Source organism: Ranitomeya imitator, chromosome 4, assembly GCF_032444005.1.
Source record: "Ranitomeya imitator isolate aRanImi1 chromosome 4, aRanImi1.pri, whole genome shotgun sequence".
Taxonomy (NCBI): domain Eukaryota; kingdom Metazoa; phylum Chordata; class Amphibia; order Anura; family Dendrobatidae; genus Ranitomeya; species Ranitomeya imitator.
The window spans coordinates 723,128,495-723,148,041 of NC_091285.1; the positions used below are offsets into that span (position 1 = coordinate 723,128,495).

The 19,547-nt window shown below is 48.8% G+C and overlaps 1 protein-coding gene across 2 annotated transcripts in view; it reads left to right on the forward strand.

The window, feature by feature from the left end:
* ACADVL (acyl-CoA dehydrogenase very long chain) overlaps positions 1-19,547 on the forward strand; it is a 50,142-nt gene that overhangs the window by 27,916 nt on the left and 2,679 nt on the right. For both annotated transcript variants that reach the window (XM_069767626.1, XM_069767625.1), the window contains exons 3-15: positions 29-106; positions 4,774-4,846; positions 4,960-5,024; positions 5,582-5,716; positions 15,787-15,931; positions 16,014-16,143; positions 16,381-16,503; positions 17,241-17,439; positions 17,527-17,631; positions 17,708-17,794; positions 17,913-17,975; positions 18,102-18,203; positions 18,353-18,450. In XM_069767626.1, the coding sequence (XP_069623727.1) occupies positions 29-106; positions 4,774-4,846; positions 4,960-5,024; positions 5,582-5,716; positions 15,787-15,931; positions 16,014-16,143; positions 16,381-16,503; positions 17,241-17,439; positions 17,527-17,631; positions 17,708-17,794; positions 17,913-17,975; positions 18,102-18,203; positions 18,353-18,450 (1,403 nt within the window). The remainder of the gene's footprint in view (positions 1-28; positions 107-4,773; positions 4,847-4,959; positions 5,025-5,581; positions 5,717-15,786; positions 15,932-16,013; positions 16,144-16,380; positions 16,504-17,240; positions 17,440-17,526; positions 17,632-17,707; positions 17,795-17,912; positions 17,976-18,101; positions 18,204-18,352; positions 18,451-19,547) is intronic.

Consider the following 19,547-nt stretch of genomic DNA (forward strand, 5'->3'; position numbering starts at 1 on the left):
AAATTGTGCATTTCAATGCTTTCTTCAGACTGTTTTGGATAAAGATGGCGTGTCCGCTTCAGCGACCTCCTCCGGACATGTCCATGTGGCACAGAAGAGCTCTCCAGTAAGTTTTGCTCCAAAGATTGACTCCTATATATCATGTTCGGTTGTGTATGAGGTTTCACAGTGCGTACAGACTACTGGTGGGTGTAGTGTACAGTGGGAGCAGTCGTACACCTGGGTATATAGTACTGGTGGGTGTAGTGTACAGTGGGAGTAGTCATACACCTGGGTATATAGTACTGGTGGGTGTAGTGTACAGTGGGAGCAGTCATACACCTGGGTATATAGTACTGGTGGGTGTAGTGTACAGTGGGAGCAGTCATACACCTGGATATATAGTACTGGTGGGTGTAGTGTACAGTGGGAGCAGTCGTACACCTGGGTATATAGTACTGGTGGGTGTAGGGTGTACAGTGGGAGCAGTTGTACACCTGGATATATAGTACTGGTGGGTGTAGTGTACAGTGGGAGCAGTCGTACACCTGGGTATATAGTACTGGTGGGTGTAGTGTACAGTGGGAGCAGTCGTACACCTGGGTACATAGTACTGGTGGGTGTAGGGTACAGGGGGAGTAGTCATACACCTGGGTATATAGTACTGGTGGGTGTAGTGTACAGTGGGAGCAGTCGTACACCTGGGTACATAGTACTGGTGGGTGTAGGGTACAGGGGGAGTAGTCATACACCTGGGCACATAGTACTGGTGGGTGTAGGGTGTACAATGGGAGTAGTCATACACCTGGGTATATAGTACTGGTGGGTGTAGTGTACAGTGGGAGCAGTCGTACACCTGGGTATATAGTACTGGTGGGTATAGTGTACAGTGGGAGCAGTCGTACACCTGGGTATATAGTACTGGTGGGTGTAGTGTACAGTGGGATCAGTCATACACCTGTGTATATAGTACTGGTGGGTGTAGGGAGTACAGTGGGAGCAGTCATACACTTGGGTATATAGTACTGGTGGGTGTAGTGTACAATGGGAGTAGTCATACATCTGGGTATATAGTACTGGTGGGTGTAGTGTACAGTGGGAGTAGTCATACACCTGGGTATATAGTACTAGTGGGTGTAGTGTACAGTGGGAGCAGTCATACACTTGGGTATATAGTACTGGTGGGTGTAGGGTGTACAGTGGGAGTAGTCATACACCTGGGTATATAGTACTGGTGGGTGTAGTGTACAGTGGGAGTAGTCGTACACCTGGGTATATAGTACTGGTGGGTGTAGTGTACAGTGGGAGTAGTCGTACACCTGGGTATATAGTACTGGTGGGTGTAGTGTACAGTGGGGGCAGTCGTACACCTGGGTATATAGTACTGGTGGGTGTAGTGTACCGTGGGAGCAGTCATACACCTGGGTATATAGTACTGGTGGGTGTAGTGTACAGTGGGATCAGTCATACACCTGTGTATATAGTACTGGGGGGTGTAGGGAATACAGTGGGAGCAGTCATACACTTGGGTATATAGTACTGGTGGGTGTAGTGTACAATGGGAGTAGTCATACATCTGGGTATATAGTACTGGTGGGTGTAGTGTACAGTGGGAGCAGTCATACACCTGGGTATATAGTACTAGTGGGTGTAGTGTACAGTGGGAGCAGTCATACACTTGGGTATATAGTACTGGTGGGTGTAGGGTGTACAGTGGGAGTAGTCATACACCTGGGTATATAGTACTGGTGGGTGTAGTGTACAGTGGGAGTAGTCATACACCTGGGTATATAGTACTGGTGGGTGTAGTGTACAGTGGGAGCAGTCTTACACCTGGGTATATAGTACTGGTGGGTGTAGGGTGTACAGTGGGAGCAGTCATACACCTGGGTACATAGTACTGGTGGGTGTAGTGTACAGTGGGAGTAGTCATACACCTGGGTATATAGTACTGGTGGGTGTAGTGTACAGTGGGGGCAGTCGTACACCTGGGTATATAGTACTGGTGGGTGTAGTGTACCGTGGGAGCAGTCATACACCTGGGTATATAGTACTGGTGGGTGTAGAGTACAGTGGGAGCAGTCATACACCTGGGTATATAGTACTGGTGGGTGTAGTGTACCGTGGGAGCAGTCATACACATGGGTATATAGTACTGGTGGGTGTAGGGTGTACCGTGGGAGCAGTCATACACCTGGGTATATAGTACTGGTGGGTGTAGGGTGTACCGTGGGAGCAGTCATACACCTGGGTATATAGTACTGGTGGGTGTAGGGTGTACAGTGGGAGCAGTCATACACCTGGGTATATATTACTGGTGGGTGTAGTGTACCGTGGGAGCAGTCATACACCTGGGTATATAGTACTGGTGGGTGTAGAGTACAGTGGGGGCAGTCGTACACCTGGGTATATAGTACTGGTGGGTGTAGTGTACAGTGGGAGCAGTCATACACCTGGGTATATAGTACTGGTGGGTGTAGGGTGTACAGTGGGAGCAGTCATACACCTGGGTATATAGAACTGGTGGGTGTAGGGTGTACAGTGGGAGCAGTCGTACACCTGGATATATAGTACTGGTGGGTGTAGGGTGTACAGTGGGAGCAGTCATACACCTGGGTATATAGTACTGGTGGGTGTAGAGTACAGTGGGAGCAGTCATACACCTGGGTATATAGTACTGGTGGGTGTAGGGTGTACCGTGGGAGCAGTCATACACCTGGGTATATAGTACTGGTGGGTGTAGGGTGTACCGTGGGAGCAGTCATACACCTGGGTATATAGTACTGGTGGGTGTAGGGTGTACAGTGGGAGCAGTCATACACCTGGGTATATAGTACTGGTGGGTGTAGGGTGTACCGTGGGAGCAGTCATACACCTGGGTATATAGTACTGGTGGGTGTAGTGTACCGTGGGAGCAGTCATACACCTGGGTATATAGTACTGGTGGGTGTAGGGTGTACCGTGGGAGCAGTCATACACCTGGGTATATATTACTGGTGGGTGTAGTGTACAGTGGGAGCAGTCATACACCTGGGTATATAGTACTGGTGGGTGTAGGGTGTTTCGTGGGAGCAGTCATACACCTGGGTATATAGTATTGGTGGGTGTAGGGTGTCCCGTGGGAGCAGTCATACACCTGGGTACATAGTACTGGTGGGTGTAGTGTACCGTGGGAGCAGTCATACACCTGGGTATATAGTACTGGTGGGTGTAGGGTGTTTCGTGGGAGCAGTCATACACCTGGGTATATAGTACTGGTGGGTGTAGTGTACCGTGGGAGCAGTCATACACCTGGGTATATAGTACTGGTGGGTGTAGTGTACAGTGGGGGCAGTCGTACACCTGGGTATATAGTACTGGTGGGTGTAGTGTACAGTGGGAGCAGTCATACACCTGGGTATATAGTACTGGTGGGTGTAGTGTACAGTGGGAGCAGTCATACACCTGGGTGCATAGCACTGGTGGGTGTAGTGTACAGTGGGAGCAGTCATACACCTGGGTATATAGTACTGGTGGGTGTAGGGTGTACAGTGGGAGCAGTCGTACACCTGGGTATATAGTACTGGTGGGTGTAGTGTACAGTGGGAGCAGTCGTACACCTGGGTATATAGTACTGGTGGGTGTAGTGTACAGTGGGAGCAGTCGTACACCTGGGTATATAGTACTGGTGGGTGTAGTTTACAGTGGGAACAGTCGTACACCTGGTTATATAGTACTGGTGGGTGTAGGGTGTACAATGGGAGTAGTCGTACACCTGGGTATATAGTACTGGTGGGTGTAGTGTACAGTGGGAGCAGTCATACACCTGGGTATATAGTACTGGTGGGTGTAGTGTACAGTGGGAGCAGTCGTACACCTGGGTATATAGTACTGGTGGGTGTAGTGTACAGTGAGAGCAGTCGTACACCTGGGTATATAGTACTGGTGGGTGTAGTGTACAGTGGGAGCAGTCGTACACCTGGGTGCATAGCACTGGTGGGTGTAGTGTACAGTGGGAGCAATCGTACACCTGGGTATATAGTACTGGTGGGTGTAGGGTGTACAGTGGGAGCAGTTGTACACCTGGGTATATAGTACTGGTGGGTGTAGTGTACAGTGGGAGTAGTCCTACACCTGGGTATATAGTACTGGTGGGTGTAGGGTGTACAGTGGGAGCAGTCGTACACCTGGGTATATAGTACTGGTGGGTGTAGGGTGTACAGTGGGAGCAGTTGTACACCTGGGTATATAGTACTGGTGGGTGTAGTGTACAGTGGGAGCAGTCGTACACCTGGGTGCATAGCACTGGTGGGTGTAGTGTACAGTGGGAGCAATCGTACACCTGGGTATATAGTACTGGTGGGTGTAGGGTGTACAGTGGGAGCAGTTGTACACCTGGGTATATAGTACTGGTGGGTGTAGTGTACAGTGGGAGTAGTCGTCCACCTGGGTATATAGTACTGGTGGGTGTAGGGTGTACAGTGGGAGCAGTCGTACACCTGGGTATATAGTACTGGTGGGTGTAGGGTGTACAGTGGGAGCAGTCGTACACCTGGGTATATAGTACTGGTGGGTGTAGTGTACAGTGGGAGCAGTCGTACACCTGGGTATATAGTACTGGTGGGTGTAGTGTACAGTGGGAGTAGTCGTACACCTGGGTATATAGTACTGGTGGGTGTAGGGTGTACAGTGGGAGCAGTCGTACACCTGGGTATTTGGTACTGCCGGGTGTAGTTTGTGAGCGAGTGCTCATCTGTTGTAATCATATACTCTGTTCTCTCTGCTGATTGACTGCTGTTCTTCGTTCGTCCGCAGGAATCGCTGTCATTTGCGGTGGGGATGTTCAGTGGATTGATTCACACACAACAAGTCTTCCCATATCCATCAGGTAAGATACTGGGAGAACTGTGGATGTCAATGTATCTGATTCTCCACACCCCACCGTCCACATCTGTCCTGTGTGAGTCCTGTCCACCCTCATTGTATCTTCTCTACTTGTAGTGTTGAGTGAGGATCAGGCGCAGTTCCTCAGTGAGTTGGTCAGTCCGGTGTCCAGATTCTTTCAAGTAAGGAAATTGCATAATATGTAGATTATATAGGAAAGGGGGATGAAACCGAAAAAGACCTAGGACAACGGGGGACTAGGTAGGGACGGGGGAGGGGCAAGGACAGGAGAAGATGGGACACGGAGGGGCAGTGACGGGAGCCGACGGAGGGGCAGGGATGGGAGACGACGGAAGGGACGGGAACCGAAGGGGGTACCGGGTGGCAGGGACGGGAGACGACGGAGGGGCAGGGACAGGAGATGACGGAGGGGCAGGGACGGGAGATGACGGAGGGGCAGGGGGGGACAGGGAGGAGCAGGAATGGAAGACGGATGGGTGGGAGACATGTGGCAGGGACGAGAGACGACGGACAGGGAGGGGCAGGGACAGGAGACGATGGGGGAGGCTATGTAGAATAGTAAGTAGAACGGTTAGTAAAGTTGTGAAGACTAAATGCCAGAATTGTCGTGTGTTGGGGTAATGGCTGCTTTTGATCATTGGGGATGGGACATTAATTTCTGCAGCTCGTCCCGGAGAATATCTTATGTAAGGTGTCTTTCTGTATCTTCCTATTTTAGGAGGTTAACGATCCTGCCCTGAATGACGACCTCCAGAGAGTGGATGACAAGTCCATGTCTGCCCTGAAAGAGCTTGGGGCGTTTGGTCTGCAAGTGCCCGCTGAACTGGGAGGCTTAGGACTGAATAACACTCAGGTACTGGGCTGTGGTGGGGACCGGTGGAGAGAGTGCTGCAGTTACAGGCTCACCTGGACATGTTAAATGTGTTACTGTGTGCTAATTGTATTACCGGAGGAGGAGCTGAGCCTTGTCCTTGCTGCAGGTCCTTGCTGCAGGTCCTTGCTGCAGGTCCTTGCTGCAGGTCCTTGCTGCAGGTCCTTGCTGCAGGTCCTTGCTGCAGGTCCTTGCTGCAGGTCCTTGCTGCAGGTCCTTGCTGCAGGTCCTTGCTGCAGGTCCTTGCTGCAGGTCCTTGCTGCAGGTCCTTGCTGCAGGTCCTTGCTGCAGGTCCTTGCTGCAGGTCCACAGTGGTCAGGGCACCGTGTACAGAGGTCTCAGCAGTGCAGAGGTCACCAGATCGGCATTCTCTGCAGATTTCCTGCCTTCACCTGTATACTCCTGAATGCTGTTTGGATGACGTTGATCAGGTGATTTGTTTGTATAAGGGGTGTGGCCTCAGAATGCCCCACCCTTTAGCGAGTGTGAACGGAATTATTAGCAGCTCATTCTCCTCAAGCAAAATGGTCAAAAAGATATTTCCGGCCTCTTGAGACGTCCTAGATTATTCCCGGTCTACAGAGTACGCAGCTCACAGAACTAGCACCACAACAAGGCTGCAGTGAGGAGGCCGAGCCCGACCACCACTGAACAAGACATATAAGTGGAATCATCAGGCCTGGGCCCAGAAATCTGATCCAGGTTGTTCACAGATTTCATGGACTGATGAGATGATAGACTCTGGACGGAGCAGGTGGCTGGGCAGACCTTCACATTCCCTCAGACCCCAGCAAGGTGTGCACTGCTATATTATGGGTGGGATAAGAGCTCGTTGGACCATTTTTTTTTTAGGTTGAAGATGGATCACAATCACCTCCCAAACCTGCTGCAATGGAGCAGGAAAAAGCTGAAGATTTCACAATGGCCCTACAGTCCCCTGATCTGATCACCATTGAGAATCTGTGGCTAGAAGTCAAAATAGCAGGAGATGCGAGACTCCCCAGGAATCTCAGAGCCGGAGGAATTCTCCAAGGAATAATCAATGAAAATCCCTCATACAAAAATTGAAAGACTCCTGTCTGGCTACAAAAAACATTTACAAGCTGTGATACTATGAAAACGGGGGGTGGAGGGTTACTACAGTGGGGGAAATAAGTATGTGATCCCTTGCTGATTTTGTACGTTTTCCACTGACAAAGACATGAAAAGTCTATCATTTTAAGGGAAGGTTAATTTTAACATTGAGAGATAGAATATCAAAAATAAAACCCAGAAAATCACATTGTAAAAATTATATAAATTTATTTGCGTTTTGCAGTGAGAAATAAGTATTTGATCCCTCTGGCAAACAAGACTTAATACTTGGTGGTAAAACCCTTGTTGGCAAGCACAGCAGTCAGACGATTTTGTAGTTGATGATGAGGTTTGAGCACATGTCAGGAGGAATTTTGCTCCACTCCTCTTTGCAGATCATCTCTAAGTCACTAAGATTTTGGGGCTGCCGCTTGGCAACTCGGAGCTTCAACTCCCTCCATAGGTTTTCTATGGGATGAAGCTCTGGAGATTGGCTAGGCCACTCCATCACCTGTATGTGCTTCTTTTTGAGCTACTCCTTTGTTGCCTTGGCTGTATGTTTTGGGACATTGTCTTGCTGGAAGACCCATCCATGACCCATTTTTAATGTCCTGGCGGAGGGAAGGAGGTTGTCACTCAGGATTTTACAGCACATGGCTCCATCCATTCTCCCATTGATGCGGTGAAGTAGTCCTGTGCCCTTAGAAGAGAAACACCCCCAAAACATAATGCTTCCACCTCCATGCTTGACAGTGGGGATGGTGTTCTTTGGGTCATAGGCAGTATTTCTCTTCCTCCAAACACGGCGAGGTAAGTTAATGCCAAAGAGCTCAATGTTTGTCTCCTCTGACCACAGCACCTTCCCCAATCACTCACAGAATCACCTAGGTGTTCATTGGGAAACTTCAGATGGACCTGCACATGTGCCTTCTAGAGCAGTTTTGTAAACCTTTACAGTGTAATGTGTTACCAATGGTTTTCTTGGTGACTGTGGTCCCAGCTGCCTTGAGATCATTAACAAGTTCCCCCCGTGTAGTTTTAGGCTGATCTCTCACCTTCCTCATGATCAAGGATACCCCACGAGGTGAGATTTTGCATAGTCGACTGACAGTCATGTTGTATTTCTTCAATATTCTTACTATTGCACTAACAGTTGTCTCCTTCTCACCCACCATCTTACTTATGGTTTTGTAGCCCATTTCAGCTTTGTGCAAGTCTATTATTTGTGAAAAAATCTGAAATTTGGCGAAAATTTTGAAAATTTCACAATTTTCAAATTTTGAATTTTTATTCTGTTAAACCAGAGAGTTATGTGACACAAAATAGTTAATAAATAACATTTCCCACATGTCTACTTTACATCAGCACAATTTTGGAAACAAATTTTTTATTTTGCTAGGAAGTTATAAGGGTTAAAATTTGACCAGCGATTTCTCATTTTTAGAACAAAATTTACGAAACCATTTTTTTTAGGGACCACCTCACATTTGAAGTCAGATTGAGGGGTCTATATGGCTGAAAATACCCAAAAGTGACACCATTCTAAAAACTGCACCCCTCAAGGTGCTCAAAACCACATTCAAGAAGTTTATTAACCCTTCAGGTACTTCACAGCAGCAGAAGCAACATGGAAAGAAAAAATGAACATTTAACTTTTTAGTCGCAAAAATGATCTTTTAGCAACAATTTTTTTTTTTTTTCCCCAATGGTAAAAGGAGAAACTGAACTACGAAAGTTATTGTACAATAAGCAGAGGGTATCAGGCACCATCTCGCTGACAGGTCTCAGGTCTGCAGGTCATGAGTACAACGTCGCATGAGACCAGCGATCAAGAAAAATAGGTGCGTCCCACCGTGGGGCAGCATGAAAACGGAGAGAGCGTGAAATAAAATGTGTAAAAATTCACAAACCAACCGCCAGAAAAGCTGTCTCGCCAGTAAAAAATAAAGGAACGTACACATTGGTATCGCTACAACCCGCGCTTTAAGCGCCTGTGCGCACATTGCTGGTTCGTTACACAACCTGTAAAATAAGATTATTTATTATTACCTGAAGGGTTTCCTGGTGCAGCAACGTGCATGAGAGTCCTGAAGTCTTGTTCACACGGTGCAGGTATAATTCTGCATCACGTCCATTCTTTCAGTGTTTTTGCTGCAGATTTCATTTTATGCGCTCTTCACATAATAATAATATTATCAATCACGTTTCTTGCTGAAATGTCTGCACCAAATATTTAACATGGGCACATAACCTAAAACCGTCACATTATTCTGTACAGAGAACACCAAACACAGAATTAATAAAACTCGCCAAAAATTTTGCTTTTTCAACGCACAAAAAATGGAACGGAAAGCTGTCAAGTGTAAAAAATATATTTATACACACACACACACACACACACACACACACACACACACACACACACACACACACACACACACACACACACACACCAATTCGTACCACAAGAAAACAAATCCTAATGTGGCTCATAAGGCAAAAAAGCTCCAGCTCTCAGAATATGGGGATGCAAAAAAGTATTTATAAAAAGTGTCTTAGTGTGTGTGACAGCAGCCAAATCTGAGATAAATCTGGTATTGCAGTAATCGCACCAAATAAAAGAATAAAGTCACATAATCACTTACATCGCTCGATAATAAGTATTCTTATTTTGCTGTCTGCTTATTCTACCTCCCAAACATTGGGACAAGGATCGGCTCGCACTTATCTTGCACTCTCCGCTGAGCGCTTACATCAAAGTCTCCGTGTAAATTCCCAAAACTTCAATTCGGACAAAACCTCGGACAGAACCACTGACTTATGAGGCAGATGGAGTCACTTTGGACTGGTTTGGGTGACCACAGACCTATGTGCGCCTAAGATGATGAAGACCTCCGGAGCAGACACCAAACAAAGTATGAAGTGTCTCGATCTGCCTCATTATGGTGGGTGGCTCTGTTGGGGGTTTCGTCTGAATCGCATTTTTGTGGGTTTTACAGAGACTGTTACCAGTGATCGGCTCCAGGATGATCACAGTCTCACGTTACCAGTGATCGGCTCCAGGATGATCACAGTCTCACGTTACCAATGATCGGCTCCAGGATGATCACAGTCTCACGTTACCAGTGATCGGCTCCAGGATGATCACAGTCTGTGTCACGTTACCAATGATCGGCTCCAGGATGATCACAGACAGTCTCACGTTACCAATGATCGGCTCCAGGATGATCACAGACACTCACGTTACCAATGATCAGCTCCAGAATGATCACAGTCTGACGTTACCAATGATCGGCTCCAGGATGATCACAGACAGTCTCACGTTACCAATGATCGGCTCCAGGATGATCACAGACAGTCTCAAGTTACCAGTAATCGGCTCCAGGATGATCACAGTCTCACATTACCAATGATCGGCTCCAGGATGATCACAGACAGTCTCACGTTACCAGTGATCGGCTCCAGGATGATCACAGACAGTCTCACGTTACCAATGATCGGCTCCAGGATGGTCACAGTCTCATGTTACCAGTAATCGGCTCCAGGATGATCACAGACAGTCTCACGTTACCAGTGATCGGCTCCAGGATGATCACAGACAGTCTCACGTTACCAGTGATCGGCTCCAGGATGATCACAGACAGTCTCACATTACCAATGATCGGCTCCAGGATGATCACAGACAGTCTCACATTACCAATGATCGGCTCCAGGATGATCACAGTCTCACGTTACCAGTGATCGGCTCCAGGATGATCACAGTCTCCCGTTACCAATGATCGGCTCCAGGATGATCACAGTCTCACGTTACCAGTGATCGGCTCCAGGATGATCACAGTCTCACGTTACCAATGATCGGCTCCAGGATGATCACAGTCTCACGTTACCAATGATCGGCTCAAGGATGATCACAGTCTCACGTTACCAATGATCGGCTCCAGGATGATCAGTCTCACGTTACCAATGATCGGCTCCAGGATGATCACAGACAGTCTCACGTTACCAGTGATCGGCTCCAGGATGATCACAGTCTCACGTTACCAGTGATCGGCTCCAGGATGATCACAGTCTCCCGTTACCAATGATCGGCTCCAGGATGATCACAGTCTCACGTTACCAGTGATCGGCTCCAGGATGATCACAGTCTCACGTTACCAATGATCGGCTCCAGGATGATCACAGTCTCACGTTACCAATGATCGGCTCAAGGATGATCACAGTCTCACGTTACCAATGATCGGCTCCAGGATGATCAGTCTCACGTTACCAATGATCGGCTCCAGGATGATCACAGTCTCACGTTACCAATGATCGGCTCCAGGATGATCACAGTCTCACGTTACCAATGATCAGCTCCAGGATGATCACAGACAGTCTCACGTTACCAATGATCGGCTCCAGGATGATCAGACAGTCTCACGTTACCAGTGATCGGCTCCAGGATGATCACAGTCTCACGTTACCAATGATCGGCTCCAGGATGATCACAGACAGTCTCACGTTACCAGTCATCGGCTCCAGGATGATCACAGACAGTCTCACATTACCAATGATCGGCTCCAGGATGATCACAGACAGTCTCACGTTACCAATGATCGGCTCCAGGATGATCACAGACAGTCTCAAGTTACCAATGATCGGCTCCAGGATGATCACAGTCTCACGTTACCAGTGATCGGCTCCAGGATGATCAGACAGTCTCACGTTACCAATGATCGGCTCCAGGATGATCACAAGACCGTCTCACGTTACCAATGATCGGCTCCAAGATGATCACAGTCTGTGTCACGTTACCAATGATCGGCTCCAGGATGATCACAGTCTCACGTTACCAATGATCGGCTCCAGGATGATCACAGACAGTCTCACGTTACCAATGATCGGCTCCAGGATGATCACAGTCTCACGTTACCAATGATCGGCTCCAGGATGATCACAGACAGTCTCACGTTACCAATGATCGGCTCCAGGATGATCACAGTCTCAAGTTACCAATGATCGGCTCCAGGATGATCACAGTCTCACGTTGCCAGTGATCGGCTCCAGGATGATCACAGACAGTCTCACGTTACCAATAATCGGCTCCAGGATGATCAGTCTCACGTTACCAATGATCGGCTCCAGGATGATCACAGACAGTCTCAAGTTACCAATGATCGGCTCCAGGATGATCAGTCTCACGTTACCAGTGATCGGCTCCAGGATGATCACAAGACCGTCTCACGTTACCAATGATCGGCTCCAGGATGATCACAGACAGTCTCAAATTACCTGTGAGGACCGTGACAGAAGACGCCTGTGTGACACTAATCTCTTACCAAGAAGTCCCTGCAAAGTCCCACTGATAAAAAATGACATGTACTGAAGCGGATACAATTTGCCAGAAAACCCATCAACTGGCCTAAAGAGAAATAGAGAAACATGTTGTGGTCTGATGAAAGAAAAATTGTTATTGTTGGGTCCAAGGGCCGCAGACAGTGCATCAGATGACCCCCTATCTCTGCAGCCACAGTCCACTCTGAAGACCGTGAAGCATGGTGGTGAAGCATCATGATATGGGCAGGTTTATCTTACTATGGTGCCGGACCTATGGACCAGTTTGCAGATATTACAATACTTGAAGAGGTCATGTTGCCTTACACTGAAGAGGATATGCCCTTGAAATGGGGTTTCAACAAGACAATGACCCTAAACACCAGTGAACTAGCAAAATCTTGGTTCCAGTCCAGCAAAATTGAGGTTATGGAGCGGCCGGCCCAATCCCCGGACCTTAATCCGATAGAGCACTTGTGGGGTGACATCAAAAATGCCGTTTCTGAGGCAAAGCCGAAAAATGCCAGAAAATAGTGGATGTAATCCGAGCATCCTGGGCTGGAATAACAGGTGACCGGGGCCAGAAGGTGGTGACTCCATGCTACATAGATGTGAAGCTGATCTAAATAACTGCGGGCAACAACTAAATATCAGGTCAGTGATTCACAGGAAGGATAAATCCTCATAAAGAATAGAAAAGACAAAATGCCGGCACTGCTGATTATTAGAACAGACAATGGTCATTTCTTGTTATTTTTTGTGAAGTAGTTATAAATTACGGTATCTACATTTCTCTTTATATTTTTAATTAGAAAACAGCGAGCGATGGTTCCCAATGCTGGAAATAACAAGTAGGAGAAAGATTTCGTGATGTACTCGTGTTTCTGAACACACTGCTATTATTTTGAACACTACTGTACTTACCTTCTCTTCTCTGTCCTCTTCTCCTTACCCGAAGTCAAGCTCATATCTTACCCCTGTGGAAACCTCAATCCCTCACACTCTCCAACTCTGTTCTAATGCTGTCCTCCGTATCTTCACTTCTTGACATAAACTGTGACACGGCTTCCTACAATGCTACACTCACATCAGCTATTGACTCAGTCTTCCCTTCTGTTCATGGCAAAGTGCGACAAATCAATAGACAACCCTGGCACACAACCTCAATAACAAGGTTCGGCGAGTGTACAGGGTTGCAGAGCCGTGTTGCAAGAAAACAAACTCACAGGAAGACTTCACCACATTCAAAAAAGCAACTTTCACATTCAAGTCAACCCTCAAATCTGCTAAACAGGTCTACTTCACAACCCTCGTATTCTCTGTATCCCACAACCCCAAGCAGTTATTTATTAACACCTTTAACTCCTGCCTCTGCGCACCACTACCCCCACCGACCTCCCTCATCTCTGTCGACTTCGCTTTTCACTTCAACAACATGATCAATCATTTCAGGCAAGTCTTTATTACTCAACCACCACAACCCCTATGTATACCAGACCGCTACCCACCCCCACTATTCTTTCTCCCCACCATCACTGAAAGAGCGCTTACTCATCTTCTCTCCAAATCACACCTCACCACCTGTGCCCTTGACCTTATCCCACCTCCTCCCCTACCTCACCACCAGGCTTATCCCACCCCTAACCCATCTCTTCAAATTATCATTAACTTGTGATACCTTCCTTTATGCTTTCAAACATGCCACAATTACACCTATCCTGAAGAAGCCATTCCTTGACCTAACCCCTACATCCAGCTATCGGCCCATATCACTGCTCCCGTTCGCCTCCAAACTTCTTGAAAAGCACATCCACACTCTACTTTCCTCTCCCCTGTCATCTAACGTACTCTTTGACAATGTTTAACTTGGATTCCGCCCTCGTTACTCCACCAAAACTACCCTAACCAAAATCACCAATGACTTACTCTCTGCCAAAGCTAACAAACATTTCTCTATACTCCTCCTTCTAGACCTGTCCTCTGCCTTTGACACAGTTGACCACTGCCTCCTAGTACAGATACTTTCTTCCATTGGTATCGCAGACCTTGCCCTCTCTTGGATCTCCTCCTACCTCTCTAACTGCACATGTAGCATCTCCCACAATACGTCCATCTCATGCTTTCTCTGTCTGAGTCCCTCCAGGCTCTGTCTTAGGACCCCTACTCTTCTTCATGTATATCTTTGGCTTGGAACAACTCATAAATACCATCTTTATGCTGATGACACTCAGATCTACCTATCTGGCCGAGACATTACCTTTCTGGTTGCCATAATCCCGGTTTTTGACAACAAAACTTAACTCCTTCTTTCCTCCATCTCACCTACCAACCCTACCTGATCTGTCTATCACAATAAATGACACCACGCTTTCCCCTGTACCTGAATTTCGCTGCCTCTGAGTAACCCTTGACCCTGCCTTGTCCTTCAAACCACATATCCAAGCTCTCGCCACCTCCTGTCACCTCCAACTCAAAAATATTTCCAGAATCCATCCTTTCCTCAACCCTCAATCTTCTAAAATAATAGTGCCCTCATCATTACCCACCTCGGCCATAACACTATCCTCCTCTGTTGCCTTCCTGCCAAAACTATTGCAGCTCTCCAACCTGTCCTTAACTCTGCTGCATAACTAGTCCACCTTCTCCTTACTGTTCCTTCACTTCTTACTTTTGCAAATCCCTTCACTTGCTCCCAGTTTCCTTCCGCTTCACACTGCTAATTCTGACCTACAATCCTGTCCATAACCTATCTTCTCCATATATCTAACTAATCTTCCACCACATAATCTCTGGTCTTCCCATGACCTCCTTCTCTCCTCCACACTCGTAAGTTCCTCACCCAATCGCCTGCAAGGTTTCTCCCAGTTATCCACCCTTCCTGTATAATTCTGTGGCCCAACTCATCCGATTATCCCCTACATTCGGAACTTGAAAACCCATGTCTTAAGAACAATTTACAGCCTGAAATGACCACGCTGCCATCTCACCAACACCGGAGCTGCCTAATCCCCAACCTACTGTCTCCTTCCCCATCATCCTGTAGAATGTAAGCCCCCAAGGGCAGGGTCCTCTCCCTTCTGTACTGTCTGTCACTATTAGTGTGTTCATTGTAATTTCTATTTGGAATTTTTATGTAACCTCCTCATGTAGCGCACCATGGAACCAATGGTGCTATAAAAATAATAATCATAATCTCATACCTGTGACCCCCCTGGCCGAGCCTGGCCACCACTACTGCTCTATGGTGGTCAAGTACTGTGATAGATCACAAAAAAGAAGACTGAGACAAGACTTAATAGCTGTCTACAAATATCTCAAGGGCTGTCACATTGTAGATGGATCATCATAATTCTCATTTGCTCAAGGAAAAACTAGAAGCAATGGGATGAAACTGAATGGGAGGAGAAACAGATTAGATATTAGAAAAAACATTTTGATAGTGAAGGTGATCAATGAGTGGAACATGCGGCCACGGGAGGTGGCGAGTTCTCCTTCAATGGAAGTCTTCAGAGGCTGGACAGACATCTGTCTGGGATGGTTTAGTGAATCCTGCTTTGAGCCGGGGGTTGGACACGATGACCCAGGAGGTCCCTTCCAACTCTTTCATTCTATGATTCTATGACCCTTTCTTGAGTTGATGGGTTCTTCTTTTCTTTCCTGCTCAGTATGCCCGGTTGGTGGAGATCGTGGGGCAGCACGACCTTGGTGTTGGTATCACTTTAGGTGCTCATCAATCAATTGGCTTTAAAGGGATCCTCTTGTATGGCACTGAGGAGCAGAAGAAGAAGTACCTGCCGCGTCTTGCTTCAGGTGAGGATGGAGGATGAGCGCTTGGAGGATCTCCAAGTTGTGGAAGCGTTACACTAATTTTTTATCCTATTAAATGATCCAGGTGAAATTATTGCTGCGTACTGTCTCACCGAGCCAACCAGTGGATCCGATGCCGCCTCTATCAGATCCACTGCCAAGAAGAGCCCCTGTGGAAAGTTTTACACCCTGTCTGGTGGCAAGCTATGGATCAGGTGAATCCGGGAGAGAGTAAAACCCCTGAGAACAAGCAGAGATCCCCATATTACCTGCACTCTGTTGTCATGTGGGGCTGGAAATGAACAGATTATATGAGGATCTCGATGTGACCAACGGCAGTAGGATCTGGAGACACACACCCACATCATTCCCAGTTATCCCAGCCTCCACGTGACCGAAGAGATCCCCTTATTGTCCTGCCCCCAGAATAACATCTGTCTGTTGTTTTGCAGTAATGGGGGCATCGCGGAATTGTTCACAGTGTTTGCAAGAACTGAGGTTCGGGACGCAACGACCGGAGAGATGAAAGATAAGATCACGGCATTTATCGTGAAGCGAGGAGAAGGGGTGAGCAGGTGAGGATCGGGATGGCATGGTGTGGATCGGGTAGATGAGGAGCAGAATAGGATCTGGGAGGGGATGAGAAGGTGAGGATTGGGGAGGGAGAGAAGCAGGTGAGGATCGGGAAGGCATGGTGTGGAGAGGATGAGCAGAATAGGGTCTGGGAGGGGAATGAGCAGGTGTGGATCGGGGAGGGGGAATGCAGGTATGGATTGGGGAGAAGATGAGCAGAATAGGATCTGGGAGGGGAATAAGCAGGTGTGGATTGGGGAGGGAGGGAAGCAGGTGAGGACCGGGGAGGCATGGTGTGGATCGCGGAGAGGATGAGCAGAATAGGATCTGGGAGTGGATGAGAAGGTGTGGATCGGGGCGGGGGGAGAGCAGGTATGGGTTGGGGAGAAGATGAGCAGAATAGGGTCTGGGAGGGGATGAGAAGGAGAGGATGAGGGAGGGGGTTGAGAAGATGAGGATCGGGGAGTAGGGTGAGCAGGTGAAGATCAGGAAGGCAGGGTGTGGAACGTGGAGAGGATGAGCAGAATAGGGTCTGGGAGGGGATGCAAGGTGAAGCTCAGGGAGGTGGTTTGCAGGTATAGATGGTGGAGGTGGGTGAGCAGGTGAGGATCGTGGAGGTGGGAGAGCAGGTCAGAATTGCAGAAGGGGATGAACAGGTGAGGATCAGGTAGGGGGTGAGCCAAGCACGTCTGCTGCTGTGGGTCCAGAACGTCTCCCCTCTTCATGTCTTCCACTACAGCGGGCCCCCAGATAAGAAACTAGGCATTCGGGCGAGTAACACGGCTCCCGTGTACTTTGATGAGGTCCGTGTCCCTGCAGAGAATGTCCTGGGGGGCGAAGGCAACGGCTTTAAGGTGGCCATGAACATCCTGAACAATGGGCGGTTTGGGATGGCTGCGGCCATGTCTGGCACCATGAAGGGCCTGATCCAGAAAGCTGTAAGTGCACGGACCGTTACTAGAGGGGGGACAGAGCACTATGGAGTCGTGAACCATGCCTCACGCTGCAGTCCTATCTCACGTCAGGTGGAGCACGCCACAAATCGCTCCCAGTTTGGAAATAAACTTCATAACTTTGGCGTCATCCAGGAGAAGCTGGCCCGCATGGCCGTCCTGCAGTATGTGACGGAGGTAACCTGGGGCAGGATGTGAAGCGGTGTCATGGGGAAGATGCTCCATGTAATCGGCGTTGCTTTTTATTGTCTAGTCAATGGCGTACATGATCAGCGCAAACATGGACTCTGGGGCCAAGGACTTTCAGGTAGAAGCTGCCATTAGCAAAATCTTTGGCTCGGTGAGTATGACTCTCTGCTGACAATCAGTGGTCCTTGATGGTGCTCTCGCCTCCCGGCGGTCATGTCATCGGCAGCTGGATGGTTATGGTCTCTCTGACGTCCATTTTTCCCCCTCAGGAGGCGGCCTGGTCAGTGGCCGATGAATGTATCCAGATTCTGGGAGGAAACGGCTTCATGAAGGTAACGAGCACTGGTTCCTGCACTGGTGCCCGGGGTGTGAGGTAGCGCCATTTGTCGCGGGCGTGGTAATGGCGCCACACCTGACTGACCTAGGCTGCTGGTAACGCTGGTTTCTCTAATGGCCAGGACACAGGGGTGGAGCGCGTTCTCAGAGACCTGCGCATTTTCCGCATCTTTGAAGGCGCCAATGATATTCTTCGCCTCTTCGTGTCCCTGTACGGACTGCAGGTACCTCTTCCGGATGGGCGCTCTGACTGGGCGTGAACGTGAATATGTGCAGAAAGGGGGTCTGTACAACTAACTCGGCTTCGCCTAAAAGCAGAGCATTGACTAAAGGACATGCAACACTAGAACTGACAACTCTCGCCTTACTACAGAGTGCCGGGAAGGAGCTGAAGTCCCTGCAGAAAGCGCTGAGCAGCCCCCTGAGCAACACGCCACTACTGGTAAAGGAAGGTCTACGGAGAGCAAGGAGGTGAGTGGTCTGGTGGGGCTGAGAGGGGGAGACTGAGCAGATGGGACTAAAGGGTGAAGACTGTAAATGGGGCCAGGGGGCATGAGAGGCACAAGACTGAGCACATGGGACTAAAGGGTCAAGACCGTAGATGGGGCCAGGGGGGATGAAACGGGTGAGACTGAGCAGATGGGCTGAGAGGGTCGAGATAGTAGATGGAGTCAGGGCGTATGAAAGGGGCGAGACTCAGCAGATGGGACTAAAGGGTGAAGACCGTAGATGGGGCCAGGGGGGATGAGAGGTGTAAGACTGAGCAGATAGAACTAAAGGGTGAAGACTGTAGATGGGGCCAAGGACTGAGCAGATGGGACTAAAGGGTCAAGACCGTAGATGGGGCCAGGGGATGAGAAGAGCGAGACCGTAGATGAAGCCAGTGCTGAGACTGAGCAAATGAGGGGACAAGAGAGTCAAGACAGTAAATGGTGTCAGGGGATGAGAGGGGTGAGACTGAGCAGATGGGACGAGAGGGTCGAGATAGTAGAAGGTGCCAGGGGGGATGAGAGGCACAAGACTGAGCAGATGAGACTAAAGGGTCAAGATAGTAGATTGGGCCAGGGGGGATGAAAGGGGCGAGATTCAGCAGATGAGACTAGATGGTCAAGACAGTAGATGGAGTCGGGGATAAGAGGGGTGAGACTGAGCAGGTAGGACGAGAGGGTCAAGACAATAGATGGGGCCAAGGGGACGAGAACTGCAAGACTGAACAGATGGTTCAGAGTGTCGAGATAGTAGATTGGGCCAGTGGGGATTTGGGGGGTGTGAGACCGAGCAGATGGGATGAGAGGTTCACGACTGTAGATTGCGCCAGGGGGATGAGAGGGGTGAGGTGGGATAAGAGATGAGACTGAGCAGACGGGGGTACAAGACTGTCAAAACTGAGTAGACGGGGGGTACGAGAGGGGCAAGACTGAGCAAATTGGGGTACGAGAGGGGAGAGACAGCAGACGGAGGTACGAGAGGGGCGAGACTGAGCAGACGGGGGGTACGAGAGGGGCGAGACTGAGCAGACGGGGGTACGAGAGGGGTGAGACTGAGCAGACGGGGGTACGAGAGGGGTG